General features: G+C 38.1%; 1 protein-coding gene across 1 annotated transcript in view; it reads right to left on the minus strand.

The window, feature by feature from the left end:
- Window positions 1-1250: 1250 nt before the first annotated feature.
- LOC140925772 (uncharacterized) overlaps window positions 1251-19758 on the minus strand; it is a 33125-nt gene continuing 14617 nt past the window's right edge. The window contains exons 24-36 of the mRNA XM_073375653.1: window positions 18668-18778; window positions 18310-18452; window positions 18062-18141; window positions 9181-9241; window positions 8717-8753; window positions 7857-7959; window positions 7649-7718; window positions 7517-7568; window positions 7230-7276; window positions 6119-6240; window positions 5498-5715; window positions 2306-2380; window positions 1251-2194 (exon numbers count right to left, since the gene is read on the minus strand). Coding sequence (XP_073231754.1) covers window positions 1618-2194; window positions 2306-2380; window positions 5498-5715; window positions 6119-6240; window positions 7230-7276; window positions 7517-7568; window positions 7649-7718; window positions 7857-7959; window positions 8717-8753; window positions 9181-9241; window positions 18062-18141; window positions 18310-18452; window positions 18668-18778 — 1696 coding nt within the window. The 3' untranslated portion in view covers window positions 1251-1617. The remainder of the gene's footprint in view (window positions 2195-2305; window positions 2381-5497; window positions 5716-6118; window positions 6241-7229; window positions 7277-7516; window positions 7569-7648; window positions 7719-7856; window positions 7960-8716; window positions 8754-9180; window positions 9242-18061; window positions 18142-18309; window positions 18453-18667; window positions 18779-19758) is intronic.

Here is a 19758-nt window from a genome sequence, read left to right on the forward strand (position 1 = left end):
CAATAAACTCTAAATGTACCGGTATTTTGTAATTTCTTTTCAGACTTTAGGATGCAGCCCAAATCAGAACCTTTGAAGGAGGATTGTGTTTTCTATTGCTTTGCTAAATTAAATCCTGACGTTATCTTGCCGGTATCTTGTCTTGGTTATCAAACTTCTAATATTTTTTCACCCTTACCGTATTATTTAATCGTTTCTGAAGCTTACCACACACAAAAAAAAACCAAGCATGGAACAAATTCTTTGAACGTAATACAGTAGCATAGGATGCATGCTCTAGAATCGCTGATTGCGGAAGTTGTAAACGTCGCTGATGAAATAGGCTTTTGTATATATAATTTCGACAGGATTGGTGTGCGACGACCTCGGTTTTAATTTTGACGAAAGATAGTTTTTCAATGACGGTTTGATTTCACACACCGATGCAACTTGGGTAGAAACGCTCTTTTATTAATACTATTCAACATATTTGCCTTTTACACCCCCTGACTGCTACTGTTTGAAAACTATTTGGCCAGCGCGTCCTTACTTGATGAGTAAGCATCGTAGCAGCCGAACAAGACCCGACAGCGACCGGAACACTCTTTCGTTCTTTCAAACATCCCGCACAACCCTTTAACTTTCTCCAGATTTTTATTGCTTACAAAAAAAAATAACAATGGACTGAAAAAACGCAAAATTCGTTGTTGAGTTCAACAATTTTGCTACCCTGCGAGCAGAAGTTATACTTTCGCGGTGTCATGAACTGAAACCTGTGTACAGGGGGGAGGCTGTACACAGTGTACACAATTCACAGCATGAAAATGTAGGTTCTACTCTATACGAGGGCACAAAATGCTGACCTCTGAAGAGCAAAAATTCAAATTTCTGTTTTATTATTTCAATTACATCATAGTAGTTTAGCAATACGATTGAGCTGGCGTGCGAAAATTAGCCTCTGCCGACAACCGTTCAATTTTCTATCGAGATGCGATTGGCAAGCAAAACTAATTGTCACGTCTGTCGTCAAATGGCGCAAGTTTCACGGGAATAGAAAAAAAATGCGACAACTCTGATCTGCTACGCAAGACTCACGCAATGTTCTAAACCGGTCAAGAAAAGGAAGAAAACCGTTTTCTTAATTAATTTGTCCACATTTCTGGACGGAATTGAACGGTAGTCGGCAGAGGCTACTTTTCGCACGCTAGCTTACACAGCAAAAAATGTAGCCTCTGCTCGCAGGGTAGCAATACGAAGGCGCTAACTTTTAATTTGACTTTATTTTACATAAGGTTAGAAAATTTCAATTTAAAGAAAATTGGTTCTGAATCATTTCCGTACACTAAATGTTTGGATTTTTGTCTGCTAGGGGTTAAAAAGGATAAAAGAAATTGCACGCCTTCTTGAAATACAGCATATATCTTGACGACATGCATTATGGGGAAATACGTTTATTGACTACCATTTAATTTAATGCACATTTTTAAAACTAAAATACAAAAATTTCTTAGAATTAACATAAGAATTAAACTGATTTGAGAAAATTCCCCTGAACTAAAATGCAAAAGTTCCAGCATTTCTTAGTTCTGATAACTGTGTGATAGTCTAGTCTCTTGATTTACTTTACTTTTCATTGCTTCAAGAGTTACGAAATAGCCCGCGAATTCGTCTGAACCCACAGCAAAAGCACTCCGAAGCTCTCCGCAAGTTTCGTAATGTCTTCCTAGTAAAGGTTCGCATGGATACCTTTTTGGTAACTGGCAAATTGCAACCCTGGCGAGGAGACTCTCGAGAAGAAATCGAATCAGATGCGGCACTAGAATTCAGGGAAAGTGAGCTTAAAGAACCTTCTGTAAGCTGCTTTGTAATTCGATCGTCAAGCTTTACTAGGAAGTCTGATGTATCTGCGCTTGTATCGTGCTCAAACTCTCTAGCCAGTGTTAATGCATTCAAACCGTCTTTGTCTTTCTGATAAGGGTTTCCTCCCCTGTCGATCAGAAGTTTGAGGCAGTTAACACGGTTCCACATGGTAGCCACGTGAATAGGTGTCAGGCCTTCTGCAGAAGCAATATCTGGATTACCACCATAGTCTAACAGAAGGCGTGTGAAGTGGATATTAAGAGGAGACTCTAGTCCTACAGCAACGTGAAGAGCACTTAAACCGTTCACCAAGATATTAGGGTCAGCACCACGTCTTAATAACATCACGGCGCGTCTGATAAGACAAACGCAAATAAATATCAGACGATATTAAAAAACAAAACACTTCTTTTATTAATCAGTCAAGTAAATGCACAAATGATAGCGGGAAAACAAACTGACGAACCTGATGTTCTCGTTTTCTACTGCACATTGAAGTCTCTCTGATAGTTTCTCTGCTTCAAGTTTTTTCTCGCCAGCACTTAATGATTTTAAAACAAGAAAATATTAAGAAGGAATCATCAAGAAATTGAGTAATTTTAATTTTCAGTGGACAAAAACCTTGCACCAGAATAATTTCAATCATATGGCAATCTTTTTACAGTTTTCGAGGGCTATAAATGTATTAAGTTATACTGTTATTATAATTTATAATTATAATTTAGCCAGGGCTAAAGCGAAGCTCTCGTTAATATACTTATAACTTACTCAAACAAAAAATAAAATCGAGCAATGCTAAATGGCGACTGCAACGAGAACTGCAAAAAAATAGATTAGTCTAATTAGTCTAACTTTGCACGTGTAGCACACTTAATTGTACATTTCTTTGCTGTTGTTTTGCACGACCACAGCTTGAAACTTTCTAGTTACACATTTTGATCATTTTATGGAAAAAAATGTCGTACATGCTCACCAAAGATTTTGTTGCTTGTGTTCCTGCTCGCTTCTTTTTTTCATCGCCGCCCATTTTTACCTTGCTGGCTTCTCCTTGCTGACCCCTAGCATTTCTAGTTTTCTCACAGAACTTCACAGCCGATATAAAATTTTCATTTTGTTTTTCCAACAAACCTCTCCTCGTTTGTTTTTTATCTCTCGCTCTAGCTCTTTCTCCGTTATCCACGTCAGTGTAGACATTAAAACTCAGCTTTGTTAATGTTTTTTTTCTCTAAAAGTCCCGGCGACCACGCAATTTCAAGCCAAAACCTCGAGTCTGGGTTGCCATACCTATTGATTGAGTTATTTTACATTGGTATTCCTGTGTTGCGGACGGACACAGGGGACGGGCGGACTACGGTCACGTGATTACCAGAATTTCTCGGATGCATAGATAAGCAAATTTTCTTACTCATGGTCCTTGTATGAGAGCTCCGCTATGAAATAACTCTAAAGAAAAGGTTCTTAAGGGAGCTTAAGAAAACAAACTTCAAAAGCTTCAAATTTTACAAAATGAAATCTTACGCGTGATGATTTTACCTGCTTTTTCGCAATTCCTGTGAATTTTGAAATTTATTTTCTCGGGCTCCCATAGGAACCTTTTCTTTGGCGTTATTTCATATAACTTACTACATTTATAGCTCCTGAAAAGTGTAAAAAATGCGATATGGCTTAAAATATTCTAGTACAAGGTTTTTGTCCACTTAAAATTAAAATTACTTCATGCAAGTCTACATAACTGTACAAAAAATTTTCGGCTTGCGTTTTGAGCTAAAATCTGCAATTCTGCTTTTAGAATTTTGATTTCAAAATATTTTTACGGTTATAAAATCCCCACTTCTATCACATTCATGCAACTCCCTCTTAACATGTCTGAAAAAGGCTCCAGACTGCTTCAGAATTAAAACCCTTTACCTCCGGTTTACCCGTGCAGCGCTCTTTAAAAGTAACATTGGTGCTGGTGTCAATTGTGTCCTCATTTGCTCCATTTAAACATAGGCGTACGGGCAACTTTTTGCCAGGGGGAGCGGTAAACCATTTGCCTAAAAAATTCTCGCAAGTTGCCCAAATTTTTACGAACCAGTAGAAACGAAACAAGAACCATACGATGCAACAACATAGGCCGTACTGGCATATGAAGGTGGCTCGATACTGTAACAGTTTTTCAGCGTCAATGCCTTCCAACTACGTCGCCATAACTACGTCGTCATAGACAAACATTTGGAAAAATTGCTACAATAGTTTTATTAGATAAAGATGAAAATTTGTTTAATCACATCGGAGTTGTCATAGCAACGAAATGACGCCATTGTCTATTTTACTTGTAGCAATATTTCTCGGCACTGGGAACCGTGTTCCTACAAAATCGTTCACGGGAGATTTTTTCTGCAATAGTTGCCTCGATGTTCGTGAAGTTAAAACGGAATCTATAAGAGCGTTACCGAGATATTTTGGGATGAAGTTTTTATCGTTAGAAATATGGTAAAAAAAAATCTTGATGTTTGGCCGTAATCTGTAGAAAACGAAGCTCTTTCATGCAATTTCTTCTCATAGTAGCTTGAATCTTTTTAAAAACGTGTGTAAAAGATCATGGAGATAGCTCCGGCCGATTGCTGGAGAAAAGGATTTCTTTAGTATGTATTGAGGCGCTCTTGTTAGCGGTTTTGTAAACATTTCGGTCTACTTTAATAAATTATTGCTTGATAGATTGAGTACTAGTCAGCCACTTCTTCATTTTCAGACCCACTGTTGCTGATGCTATCTGCCATACACTGTTCTACGAGCGGAGATGATTCTAGAAAGATATGCGGAAGTTTATTCTAATCAATTCACGACTGGAAAGAGCCCATTCCAGTTAGTACAGTGCAGTACAGTGCTCAACAATAAAAAACTATAAATATGTAAATCAACAAATGATACCCTTCAATAATAACCAGGAACTCCTCGAGTGCTAGGTAACCACTGTCACGAGAGAATGTAACTGGATTATTACACCGACATCAGGATTTTTTTCAGATTAAAATAGAAAATATTTGTCTCTTCAAACTAACAATAATAATAAAAACACATGGAAACGTCTCTAAAAACTGGCTTTGCCCAAATTTTCTCTTGCTGCCCAAAAAATCTGAGTTGCCCAAAATTTGGGGGCGCTGCAGCCCCCCTCGCCCCCCCGGCCCGTACGCCTATGCCTTTAAAGAAATGAATGTAAGAGATCTATTTGCTAGAAGTGGATTATGAGTAAACCATGGAGGTTATTCGTGTTTTTATAGGTACGAATTTTGAGCCAGTTTCTGCGCCAATCTCTTAATAACCAATAAAAGAAGTCATAACTCCTCCAAAGGCTCAGCCCTATGGTGCATTTTGACACAACAGCGACCCATTCTTACAAGCAAACGAGTAAGGTCATGTGACCGCTATTTAACCACCCATAATCAACCACACAAATGTAGGCGGAGCGATTCGGTCGAATTTTTCCTTTCTACTTAAATTCTCTTTACCATTGATGTTGGCGGAACTTCACAAAGTGAACCCTGCAGCTTCTAGGTATTATGGTTCACTAAAAGATACGTAGTAAGAAGAATTGTTGCTTAATAAAACAACCATAAAATGATCCAGTCCTACATTTTCATACTCCTTCCACAAAAAAAAACGGCGCACATATTACCTGTTACTTTGTTGACCATCGTCTCTCTGTTTTTTATTGACTTGTGTGGCTTCTTCAGATGATGAGGTGTTGCTACAGGAGTTTGCTGCTGATGGCGACAGAGATGAACTCACCGAATGCGACACTGATGTTAATGATGACTTTCTTGAGTCTATGTTACCCTTTTCAGCTGTTTCCAAAGGAGTTACTTCACTAGTGCAAAGTTTGGCTTTTTTAATCTGCAAAAAATTGTTTCTTTAGTGATTTCCTTGGGGCATAACCCCTACACCTTAATTTCGTGCGGCTTAATAATCGTTCGCTCGTCTCTGATAAATAACTTAACCAAACTCAATAATACACTGATCTCGAGCTCGATCTAAGTGTTACACACTATCAGCAAATCGATGTGATCAATCTTTTACCGGGACGGATAAGGAAATGTAATGTTTATTTACTGAGCGCCACTGGTCACGAACGTGAGGCTTTGCAATCTGGCAAAACCTGGAAGGAAAATTTTCATTAACAATACACCTGTAACAGATTTCAAAGAAGACGTTTACAAGGGGCTGACTAAACTAGACAGACTGGTCAAAGTTTCCTCCTTAGATTATGCGCCATGGCCTTGAACAGTGCTAGTCATACCTGTTTCTCCAAAATCGTGAGATATTCGCACTGTTTACAATAACATTTGCTCACTCTTTTGTCTTCATTCTCCTCACTGGAACAGACGACAGAGGTTTGGTAGTCTTTTTCTTGGTGGGTTGCTATGTATATCAATTCAAAAGAGACTGATTTTATTATCATAACGTGTTACTTAATTTTTTGTTACCCTAACCCATGGTCTTACAGATCAGTTGAGGAATTTATTGATGGGACTATTAACTTTTTGCGATGAATTGGTATGCTTTTAGCTTGTAGACCAAGTTAAAGTATTGATTAAGACACGCGAGAATAGTCTTGAACAAACGAAAAAGAAACCCAGATTAAAACTTAACCCCGAGTTAGGGCTAATCGCCCCTTCAAGGATTTGGTCCCTGGGTTTGGTTTCATATTGTTTGGACCCATCATGTGGTTTCTGGGTATAAGAGTTGGAAAAGATTGGGTAAACGTAGTAAATTCGATAGCTTTCGATGAAAATCTAAACAATGGGTATCAAGGAGAGTAACTTTTGGTCTTTTGCCCCAAAATTTTATAAGTTTTTATATGTAAGAGTACATGCACATCAGTAAGAGTTTTGTAATGTTATTTCCCAATAAATTCTAACATACCGTAAAATTCCGAAAATAAGCCCCTCCAAATATAAGCCCCCCAAAATCGTAAAGCAAAAAAAACTTCCGTTAAATCGCCCCTCCGAATATAAGCCCCCCGGGGGGGCTTGTACTGGGAATTTGCCGTCGAATACAAAGTAAAACAAAGTAAAAATGGTAAATTTCCTTCCCACTACAAGCTAGCCTCATCGATTTTGAAACGCAAATTTCCCTCCGTACATAAGCCCCTCCGAATATAAGCCCCTCCAAAAATAAGCCCCTCAAAAAGGGCGTTTGAAAAATATAAGCCCCGGGGCTTAGTTTCGGAATTTTACGGTAGCCTGAATTTCATCTGATTACCTCTAGTCGTTATTACTCCCTCAGTAACGTCGTTACTGAGGGAGTAATAACGACTAGAGGTAATCGGATGAAATTCAGGCTAGCAGTAACATAGATTAGGGTAACTTTTCCTTATGTCCCAAATCAATAAAACTAGTTTTGTTTACCTTTCATTTGCTTGGGCTTCTTCTGCTGCATTGCCTTCAATCTTTTCCTGCAAAGGAAATGCAGGGGTCAATTTAATAAAATTTTAACAACTGTAATTTACAAGTGTAGTAGCTATTTTTTTGTTTGAGAGTCTGAAAACAAAAGCCACACTTGTAAATTATACTTGCAAAAGTTTTATTGAATTGGACCGGGGAGTCAGGTGCACATGATTTGCAATGCAAGCACTATCATTTTAATCAGCATCCCTCTACAATTAATCCAGAAATGAACATTTCGTCAAATTTACCTTCTGATTCGTTCCATCAGAAGGCCGCCGTTCGAAGGAAGTTTAGTGCAATCTAAAACAAAGCAAAGAAATCGGTTACCGTTGAGCCTTTATTCACCATTATTATAAGCACTAAAAATGTATGAACTTTACTTTGTTGGTTTGAGGATTGAACATTGGTGAACTCTTGCGCTGGTTCTTCTTTAATTTCCTCCATAGTTGCCTATCAAGAAAAGATAAAGCGCCCTTATGAAGTACTATTGATACAAAGAAAAAATCGAAAAGTGAACATTTGCATGGTATACGAGTAAGGTATTTGAAGAAGAGATGACAGAAAGAAAATAAAATCAGGATTGTTTACGTTTGCGTTAGTGGCAGACTTTTGCAGGTTTTGTAAAAGATCTCCTTTATCTGCGTTGTGTTGGGTTTCTTCTAATAAAGGTAGATCGGTTTCTTCTGAGTTTCTGGAAAGTAAAGACCTGTGATGCCATAGAATGCAGTAAAAATTAAAAAGCATAAAAGGTACAAAATGAAGCTTAAGGCGTTTTCCAATTGTCAGAACTGTCTGGCCAGACCAGCCCTGTCGTCAGGAGAATTCCAATATTAATCAGGACTATCTGGCCAGATCAGATTATTTGTTAATGGTTTATACAAGGCAATGATGGGTTGAATAAAACTTTCAAGAAAAGACTTATTTCGAAACATTTCATTTCAATAATATCACCGGTCTAGCTGGCCAGTTCTGACTTGGAAAGCACCCTTGGTTTGTGACAGTCCATGCACAATCGATGTTCGTTAACAGATAGCAGACACACCCATCGTTTTTAACTATTTCAAACAAAGTTCTGAGCTAATTGAAAAAAATGATCGACCAAAACAACCAAAAAAAGAGTTTTCCCAATAGAACACGACCTTAGTTACATTATTTTGAAATGAAAAAATCAAGAGGGACTCCGTCCCTGATTATGCTCTACTATATGTGAATGTGAATTCTTCGTTGTGATCGCCGAAAATTTTGCTCATTTTGAATACTTTGCTAATAGAACAAGATCACTGCGTCAATAGCACCCTTTAAATTAAAAAAGAGAAAATTGTCGTGGAAATTTAAGAAAAAAGAGCAAAGTTTGTGTCGCCAAAGGGTTGTCAACAAACCGATAAAGTCAAATTGAGTTCAATGCCAGCAAAAGTTTACCACGAAAGAAGAAAAAAACGTGTTCTTACCTTGGACTTGTACTTGCTGTTGCGCTAGGGGTTAACACTGCAAGAAAGCAAGAAATTATAGGTTCCACAAGATTCTGTTGCAATTTAGCAGATAAAAAGCATGCGTTTATACCAGATTTCGATTTCTGAAAGAAAGTATGTCTTGCCCACGTAAGTCTGATGTACGTCAAGCCAACTAATCCAAGTTAACCGGCACGACTTTATTATAATAGCTTTGAAAGTAATTTTACATGTTAAAAGATAAATGATCTTTTCAATGTTAAAATACAGTTCGCTTAGATAGGCTAAGCTGAAATGCGGATATTTTGAGAACGATTTTCCAAAGCTTATCTAAAACGTTACGGTATAAACAGTAAAGGCAATAAGCCGTACATTCACCCTAATTCTAACATGGAAAGCTCAGCTCTTAGAAGTCATTAATTTACTAGTTTATTTATTGATAACAACACCAGTTAGCAACTTACATGACCTTCTTTGATAGAACAGTATATATGCTTCGCTATAACAATTGATACTGGGCATCTCCTAGATTTAACACAGTAATAAAATAATATTAACAGAAATAAAACAAACTCTCAGGTATCTTCTTGAAATAACGCGAGGTCCACATTTTACTTTGCACGTTCAGACCAGCTGGCGGGGCGGGGAGGAGGCAGGGCATAGGGTGGGGATTTGACATTTTTCAAAAATTTGCCGTCAAATTCCCTGCCCACGGGCAAATCATTCCAGTCAAATGCAACCAAATTTCCCCACCCCGGGCTAGCTTTCAAATATCCCAAGGCAGAACCCAAGAAAGGCACAATGAAAATATCTCCAAATAAAACTCTGCAATCTTTATTTATAAACGTTGCTGCATCACCAAAAGATACATGTTCCTGTTACAGCTGCAATTATACGTTTTAACCATAATCCGTGTTACACTGCGTAGAATACAGAAACCTTTCAGGAGAAAGTCCACATTTTGTAAGTTTAAATACACCATTGTTAGTAAAGGGTACAAAGAAAGTCAGTTTTACAAGCTTTATACAGCGACTGTAGCGAATGAGCCATACACTGATCAATTGTACTTGCAAGAATCGACTTGGTTTCTCTTTACTTCCGTTTACTTTGATACCACAGGATCTTAAGAGGTTCAGTTGATCAAAAACACGCTAAAACAAACGGAATTTGAAGACAAAACAGTGAAATCCACTCAGCTTTCGCTTGTTCCCGTTGGCCTCCCATTCTCGTCCCCAGAACCACTCGGCTTAAAGGTCAAATGAACCAAAAAATTGACGTATTTTCTTTTCTCGCTTTACCTTCACCAAACACTAAAAAGAACCATCCTAAGTGAGATTTGGGTAAAGATTTTTCTTCCCAAGCCTTTATAGAAAGATAAAAGATCAAAATCCGAGCATTTCCGAAAACTTCACGAAAACGTTTCTGAAATGGCCGCGTGACAGACTGGAGACTATGACGTCAATGTTGGTCTTTCAGGGGGGAAAAACGTTCTGCGCAAGCTTCTGCGCATCCCTTATCACCTGCGTTTGTTTGTCTCGTTCTGTGAGAGTTCTGACTGAGACTGAATGAAATACACGAGGTGCGAACCTTTGCTCCTTGTAAAGGCTTTTTTTTGTTTTGGTTGTTGTTGTTGTTTTTTCGTCACTTGAAAAATACTTTGGATTCAGAACAACCAATGTTAGAGTAAACTGAACAGATCATTCCGTCAGTCTGAGGTGGAATAAAACGTTTTGAACATTTACAAACAGGTTTGTATTTTTCTGATAATTGTACATTCGATTTGTGAGTTGATTTTGTGTCCAGTGCTTCGCCTTCTTTCGCCAGGTTGAATTAAAACCTGCTCGTATTCTGTTATTAGTAGTTACGGTTACTTTTTTACATGCCCAGATTTACTTACCTTTGCAGAACCAACTTTATCCTTGTCTTATGTCAAAGAATCGTAATACTAACACTTGCGAGTGAACAAACTTGAGCGCTTAAAACTTCCGTGGAACTTTAGAAGGCCATCAAGCTTACTCGAGAAGAAACTACTATTTCGATCATTTTTCTGTTGCTCAAGTAATAATAGTCAGAGTTTTTTTCCTTTAGTTTTTTCGGTTTTAATTACATAGTTTTGTTATCTTTCTGTACGCAAATTTTCCTTTCACTCGCTGTGAAGTAGCGGAGAATGACAACTGCCGGCAGTGACTCCAAAACAATCGACTCTTTGCCCGCGTAAACAGTTGCTGGAGCTGGATTTGACTGAAGCGAGCAAAACAAATCCTTATGTGCAGTTTTCTGTATTTTCTAATGATTCAGTTTGCTGAGTTTAATTTGCTTGAATGAAGACCCTCGCATGGACCAGTTATTACTAAAAAACGTAGCTAATCTAGCAAAGTAGTCGGAATCATGGCTCACTTCGTTGTCAGCAGGTAAAAGAGCCTTAAGCCTTATGTTTTTTTGATGAAAATTTGTTGTTTTGCAACCTTATTGAAGCTTTTTTTAGTTCACGTAAGCTGAATTTCATGCATGATGGAATTTCTCTTTGCTTGTCGCATCTCTTTGCCAGCTTAAAGTAGTGTCTATGGTCCTTAAAGTGACCTCTATCGGTAATTAAATCTTATATATAATTGGAAAGACGTTTTTGCAATAATATAACTTTAACTTTGTTTGAAGGAAATCTTACTTACGCGTAGGTTTTTAACAGGTGTTATGCATGTTCAACTTGACAACACAAAGCAAAATTAATCTGCGCGAAACGAGCAAGTTTAAAAAACTATGGTTGCTTCGAAACCGATCTTGGGGAAGATTTACTAGATAAAGATTAACTCTTTTTCTGCCAACATATCAACACCAAAACTTCTACATTGAGGATTTTGTTTATATTTTAGTGATCTGCGAAGCTAGAAGTGTCCGATCGAGCGTGGGTTTTAAAATCAGCTCGAGTGCGACAAAGTTCAGTGACTTCAAACACATTGTGGACAAACTTGAATTTCTTTGGGCAGATAATATGTGATATGCAGATATTTGTGTCCACGGTGGAGCTCCGGACCTTATATATCCAGGAATTTCCTTATATGAACACATTTTGTGAATGCATCTTGAAAAAAATCGGACTTACGCACGCACATTTCCAGTACAACTCAAGGAAATTAGTAAATGTCGTTAAAGTGCTACTACGATCAAAATTTAATGTCAAGTTTTTCACAAAAATGCTTTCTTTTCAGCTTATCAGAAGTGGCTGTACCTGTTTCGGTCATTGAAATGAACTTTGGCGCCCTCTAAGTGAAAATATTGAGCTTGAAAATGTAGGTTTTTCGCGTCCGCCATTACAAATTTATGTTCCAGTGACAAAACTATTGTTCTCTGATTGTGACGTCATTTTCTGAACACGCCACGAAAACAAACCTGAACCGTGAGAAAACAGCGAGCGATTCTCAAAGCTTCGCTCGTCTTCGCCCGATTCTGGAATTGTGAGTGATGGAGGAAATCGTAGATTACGATGACTCTGTAGAACTAGCACCGACTGAATATGAGAAAGTAAAATACTAAGGGCAGCTAGCCTCAGAGAAGGAAAAAAAACACACTTCACCAAGTCGTATTTTATGCAGTTTGTGCCGACGGAGATTCGGACTACTGGTAGGTGTATTTGTATACGTACTAGCTATAATAATAATACACAGGCAAGACGATCGAGAGTCCGCACCAATTTCACCTGCCTTCTAGCCACTCTCGAGTGCTCATTTACCAAGTGTAGATAAAGTTTTGCTTTATATTTCTTCAGGCACAGCGAATCAGAGTGGGTACAGTTTTCAGTTCAGCTAAGTTTCGGTTCTAAAGCAGCCAGCTCGTTGTCATATGCACGTGTTTTTTTTTACCATCTTAAACGGACTGCTGTCCTTTATTATTGAAAATTTAATTGTTACTTTAGTGTTACGTATCTGAGCTGAGGATTTTAAAATTAGATCTAATGTTAAGTTCTCTTTGTCAGAAAAGTTAATTTACTCATTTTCAATATAAATAGATAAATAAGGGGATCGCTCGCTCTTGATTTGGTATATCAATTTAATAATTTTCAGTGCTGACATTAAAGACTGTCACATTCTTTGTAGCTCATGTTTTTTTGAAAAGGCTGTGTCTGCCTATACCTTCCCTATCGATTGACTGCAGATCATTATAGCAACTTATAAATTGCAACGCTAATAAAAATTCAGAGATTTCACCTCATCCAACTATTGTCAGTGATATCCCCTTGTATTCCCATAACTTTTATAGATAACTTTATGAAATTGTTGTATGTGACGTTTTTTTTAAATTTATTTATTATTCAAACCCAGGTGTGCATCTTTTGGATGCTCTCGTTACTGGGACCAGCTTTGAAGCTTTGGCTAGACAAGAAAATATATACAGTGGAACGGTTAACACAGACATGTTATGATATATGGGTGTCCGTATTATCCGGGTGTCCATATTAAGTTAGCTCTCTGGAAAAAAGTCACAGACACGTGATTTATTTGATATATAGCACAAAGGAACAAGGAGGAAGAAGGGTAGGAACAATCTGTAGCAAAAAGCCAAGGACGTGAAACTTGTTGAGTAGGAGGCAGAAAATTTATCAAAGGACAACAAACAGGGGAAGAAAGAAAGATGTATCAAAATCAAATGTGTCATATGCATGCTATTTGGCTGCAGATGTTTTGGTAATAAAATCTTATTAACCCGTGAACTTGGTACAATGTCTACAATTGGCACATCATTGTGACAAGAAAAATAAAAAGTGCCTGGGTAACCAGTGTCTGTAAAGCTGGATTAAGAATATATAGGAATTTCTGACTTGAAACACAGAAAAGTGGTTGTTGTCCACATTAACTACTGTGCTTACTACTGTGCGTACTAAGCCGGTTAATTTTAAAGAAAAAATCTATGCTTTTCCTCAGGACAAACAAAACTGCCTGTTATATATGGGTGTCCAATTAAGTGGGTGTCTGTAGATCATAGAGTACTGGGTTATCACTGCATTAATAAATTATTATTTGCAACTAACGTTATGTATTGAAACACTAAATGGTTCAGTACATCACTAGGTTGCACGATTCTGCTGATAACACAGTGTGCCATAAATTCACTGCCTCTAGGAAGAAGTGTTACACAGTGGAAATTATGTTTATCATGGAGGCCCATCCTTGATTGTGCTCTGTGGGTTTTTCTTGCTGGTTTTTTCCATTGTAAAATATTATTAGAAACTAGCATTTTTAAGAGTTAAAACCCCTAAGAGGGCCTGGGAAGCAGCTTTTAATGTGTGCGGGCTGGTGACCACCTACACTGAGGTGAGGGGAGAGCAAATTTGGCTGTTCTCTCTTTGTGGCTGTTTAGCACTGTCAGATTACTGAACCTTTCTTGAGTCATTGTTGAGCAGTCATGTTCATAGATTTCAAGCCGCTGAAAAGTACCTTTCTCCTGCTGAGGGTGATGCTGAATCCACCACTAGAAGTTTGCAGATCATGATATTACACTGTAGGTTCCTGTAATGCCTTCAATTTGTCTAGCATGTCATTGAAATGTGCCAGAGACCACATCATCACCTGATATAATTCGTTTTAAGAAACCGTAGTTCATGGAGTAGTCTTCAGATTTAATCAAGAACCATCATCAAAAAAGACTATTCTGCATTGTTGCAAATGCTACATAGCTTTGCTGGTTTGAAAATGCAGAAATCTAGGACGATTGACTTTTTAAGGCTTACCACGCATCAGACTGATGGGATCAAAACGGACCAATAATAAATTTAGATGCTGGAAGATTCTTATTCCAACAAAGATACTATTCATATGAAAATGTATATTACAATGGAACCTCTATAACGAAGTCCTCGGTCTAACAAACTATTTTTTTTTACTCCAGTAATAGTAAAATATAAGGCAATATGAAAAAGAACCTCGATAAAAGTTAACAAACCTTGTTAGAATAAACATATTTTGCCAGTCCCTTGGCCCTTCATTATATCAAGGTTCCACTGTACTTAATTTTATTTATTTATTTTTCAAACAGTGGGGAAGCCCCTTTGCCCTGCATGGGCCCTGCCCTAGCTTGGCTTAGGCTATATAATACCCCCAAAATAGACTATGCTAAATCAGGCAACAAAGAACAATAACATTGCAGCCTTTAAACAGTATTACGGCCCTTGGCTTGTTTATTGTAATCACTGGTATGACAAAAAAATGATGGACTTGTATATTGCACACGGTACGTAAGACCTAAACTTGTCCTCCAGGTTCTTAGCTGGGGCATCACAGTTATCTTGTGATCAACAAGTGCGCAGATCAATTGTTACAGTAGGGTGGACAGTGCCTTTGTATGTGGTAAGGGGCCATGAAGCTTCCTCATTTATAGGAATAACATTAGTCTATCCCATATTAAAAGATACACCAAGGTTTTTGAAGTAGCAAGGCTGTGCTCTAAGAAAAATTGAAAGGAGCCCAGTGCTCCAGACCCGTGAAATCCTGGGTGCCCAGCACATGATTTCTATGGAAAAATTTCCTAGTTGCCCCGGAACAATAGTTAAGCACCACGGGCCAACTGGGTGCTGGTAGAGCACAACCTTGAGTAGTCAAACACAAAGCAGCAGTGATGAGCAGGGGCCATGAAACTATCTCATACATGTACATAACCCTCAGTTGCAGTAAATATTTCAGTGACCAAGCCTTGGTGATTATTCATTTTTAACTTGCAATCTGTCAGTCACATCACTTCAGTGATTCAGTGCATGAGTGCCCCTGAGTTGGAGTTTACATCTCAAATTATGATATACTATAATTATAATTATTATAAGTATTCAATGCGAGATTGCAAAACTTTTCGTTATTCACTCAAAACAATAACAATACACAACATTCAAGATAGGATCACAATTTTATTTTAAAGACCACATCAGTAAATGGTAATAATTCTTGCTGTATTTTACAAAATTGCAAAAACAGTTTTTGCAATAAACTTGTGCGGGCTCTCTTGCTTTAGCTTGTGGTTTGAACTGACAATGTGTCTGTGCAGTTTTAATCAGGCTCTGAGTTTTGGGAAGACTAAAATTGAAAAAAGCATACCTTTTGTTTAGTGAGGGTTATGGCGACCAGAATGTTGGAAATACTAAGGAATTTACCGTATATTAAAATATCATACCATTCAGATTGCACCATGATCCTGATAGATTTTAATATTTTATAAAAAAAATTTACAAACAGAGCTTTAAAACTTTTTATGAGAGCTCAAAGGAATGTTAATAGTGGTAACAGAAAAAATAGTACACTACAAGAGCAAGGTGTGAGCAATAATAGTGTTTACAAAACTAGAGGGCTCTCTGTGATCTGTTGCCTTAGGGCAAATCTTTTTGAAAGTTTCCTAACAGTTTCGTAGTCGTCGTCGTTCCAGTCGAAGAAAGGTCTAAGAGAAAATTTATCTTCGATGACTTCGCCAGTAGTAAAAGCAAAAATCACCACCGGCGATATAAATAAACTTAGCAAGTTTTGCGAACTGTAAGCTTACCTCCATGCGCTCCCTCTTTATGCGAAGATTTCTTTCCGGATTCAAGATCTGTCGATTGATCTTTCTTCCATATGCTAGCAAATGATCCAAGTTTAATTTTCCGCTACTGGTTTGCGTTGAAAGCCCCGTAAATGCTATTGCAGCACTCTTCGAAGTTATCAAACCGAGAAAACAGCGAAACTGTCAGCTGGAAACAAACCTATTCCTCGAATCTCACATTCAGTTGGTCAGACTCACGTGCAGCACAATTCTATCGATTGAAGCGGTTGCTGCACACATACGGAGCCTGATGTAGTAAGATCGAAAGAGTCTTCCTAAACAAGAACGCATCGAAGTGGGAGGAAAGAGAACATTGTTGAGCAAAGTTCTTGGAAAAAAATTGTCATGCTGTGTGTACTGCGTTAAGTAAATGACGTCACAAAGCAATTGCCTTGTGTTCTTGGTAACCAGGCCACAGGAACATAGCGTTTTAATGGCGGACGAAAATTAATGGTTTTTGAGCGCCAAAAAATACCACTTTCCTTAATCGCATGAAGCTATAATTTGCACACCATGTACTTCAAGTACTAAACTGCCAATCTAGCGAAAAAAAATGGTAGTCAAAAATTTGATCGTAGTAGCACTTTAAGGTCCGTTTTACTATGATGTACTCTTCGAGAAAATTAAATAATAAGAAGGTTATAACCACAGCTTGCAACTTTTAAAGACAAATTGCCTGTTCTTTCCAGGTTTATGGCCGCACAAACCACTTCTGCGCCAAGTCGACTCGAAAAACTCTGTTTTGAATTTCCCTTCCCGCCCTTTTCACCTGACCAACATTGATGTCACAAGCTGTTTTTTCCGACAATTTTTCCGACTGTTCTACGAAGATAAGGGCCAAAAAACAGCAATTTTTAATTGCGAATATCTCGGAGATAAGTGGTTCAATTGAGCTGAAACTTCATAGTATGTTTATTTGGTTCATATTAAACACATTTCACTAGAAATGAACTAAAATAAAAAATGTCGAAATTTTGGTTCATTTGACCTTTAATTTGCAACCGACCAGTGGCTAGCCCCTCGTTTCCCTACCACGTGACCAAGAAACGACGGGCTCTGGGGACGAGAATGGTTGGCCTCCATGAGTTTTCCAGACCGTACGGCGCATGCGTGAAGCGTGCAAGCGAGAAACATATGTTCGGTCTCAGTTTTTTTCGTCCGAGTCGGCAGTCTAAAATCTCCACGTCGGGCGAAGAAAGATTCAAATATCCCATCCCCTGGGAGGACAAGATCAGTCAAATGCCCCACCACAGGGCCAACAAAGACAATCAAATTCCCACCCCATGCCCTGCTTCCCCCCCCCCCCCCCCTGCCGGCATAACATTGATAAAACTGTGAAAGGTTTGAACCCAGGAGTCATTTCAAAAGTAGTTTGGGTTTGATCTTCCGGGTGAACGTAGTCCTGAATAGGACTGTTACTTCAGAGTCAAAGTGAGTTGTATCACGTCAGTTGATGGTATTATACTCTGGTTATTGATTATTATTATTGTTATTGGTTTCAATAACCAGAGTATAATACCATCAACTGACGTGATACAACTCACTTTGACTCTGAAGATGACTACAGCACAGGTTGTCGAAACGTCAGTAACTGTCAACAACAACAGTCCTATTCAGGACTACGTTCACCCGGACGATCAAACTCAACCTACTTTTGATAACATTGATAGGTGCATAAGAATGCCGCGAACCTTGGGGATAATACCAATTTTTGGCCAAGGACAGACAGCTCAAGGATAACTTTAGATGAACACAGAAACTGTAGAGAGAGTTTTCATTTCCTTCCGTTACCTTGGTGACATGGCAGTCATCATATCGGTACCAGACTTTATTTGTGTTGGTGTATGACGTGTAATGACCGCTGGAGTAACCTAAAATAGATCAATTACCCTGCGTTATTGCGTGCTTCGTACTTATTGCAAACGTCTTTTTTTTACAATGGTCGAGTATCTAATTCAGTCTCACACTCTCACGCCATTCATTCAACTAACATTTAAAGGGCACTGTAGAAAGCCTCATTTTATTTGTAGGATACGTACTTCCCTGATGACAAACACAGCCAATCAGATCATACAGGAACTGTTCCGGTGGACAATCTTCTAGCTGAGTGTATTCACACACGTCAAGTCCTTCTAGAGGGAATTCTACTGGAGTGGTAATCTTGACACCATTTTGAGTGTACCTGTTGTTCAAAAGACATGTATAGTTTAGCCAAATGATCCAGTAAACTTTCACTACAAAGATGATCAGTAAAGGTATAAAGTCCAGCTTTTCGTTACTTCATCCGCGTAAAGAAAAGAAAAAGATGCTTTCTCTGACACAGCTGCAGCGATAATCTTTCTGACTAATCTTCGAGTCATGTTTTTTAGAGTACATCAAGATAATTAAATAGCTCACCTTTTAAGATGAATTATAAGAGTGTCAGGCAATCTGCAGATAGAAAGCGCTTTAAAAGCATTTCTTTCCTCGTGGCACTTTTGACAAAACCAGGAGTCGGGTAATTTCTCGCTACAAAAGAAAACAAAATTACATTACATTAAGCTGGGAGTCATAACGCCTGAGTGTACTTTTAAGCTGACTCTTCTTTTCTTTGAATATATTAGTAACTAGGACAACTATCATAATACATAGATTTAGCCAGGGCTAAACTGAACGAAGCCTCCGTTTATATACTTATAAATAAAAGCAATTAACTCAAATATAATAAACTCTAAGCTACTAAAAAGAATACTCTTTTACAGGGAGGGGCTGGGTGATTAAGAGAAAATATCCGATAAATACAACTGAAATGAAAACACCATTAAGCTAAGAGTCTTATGCTTATAGCAAAAAATCTTTTTAATTGACAATACTCTTTGGTGGCAGCCAATTTACAGGTTACGATTTCTAGAGTCACGGAACATCAGCGAAAACGTCGCTTTTAAAATGAATTCGCGTTTCTTCAAACCTTCTCGGGTTCATTGCAATTCGCTGAAAATGTCAAACGTAGGAGAATTCTCCAGGAATAGATTTCTTGGGGACCGCACTAGAGTTTAGAAAGAGAGAGAAAAATTCGCCGTCGCTTGTTTACGTCCTCCATGAAACGTGTAATTAGACATTTTCACGTCGTAATCGTGCATTGACGACAAAGAAACACGTGATACACGTGTAAAGTTGTTGTTCTTCTTAAAAAACGTTTGCATTTCTCGTTGTCATTGCCGTCGTCGTTACCAAAGCTCCCTGATAGGGAAGACCTAAAAGAAAATTCGGGCCGACCTTTGTGTTCGCTATAAGTTTATTATGTTTTCTTTCTATCTGGCCGGGAATGGAACAGTTATATGTAAGCTTCTTTGGAAAGTGTGACCAAGCTAAAAGCACATCCTTAAAACTATATTTTCCGAAGTTTTTTGTCGTAAGTCAAACAAAAAAAATTCAATGTCTTTTCTGTAAAAACTACATTGGCTTCCTCTAGGTGAAAGGATTAACGTTTCGCCAAGACAAACTCAAGC

The sequence above is a fragment of the Porites lutea genome, chromosome 2, assembly GCF_958299795.1.
Source record: "Porites lutea chromosome 2, jaPorLute2.1, whole genome shotgun sequence".
NCBI lineage: Eukaryota > Metazoa > Cnidaria > Anthozoa > Scleractinia > Poritidae > Porites > Porites lutea.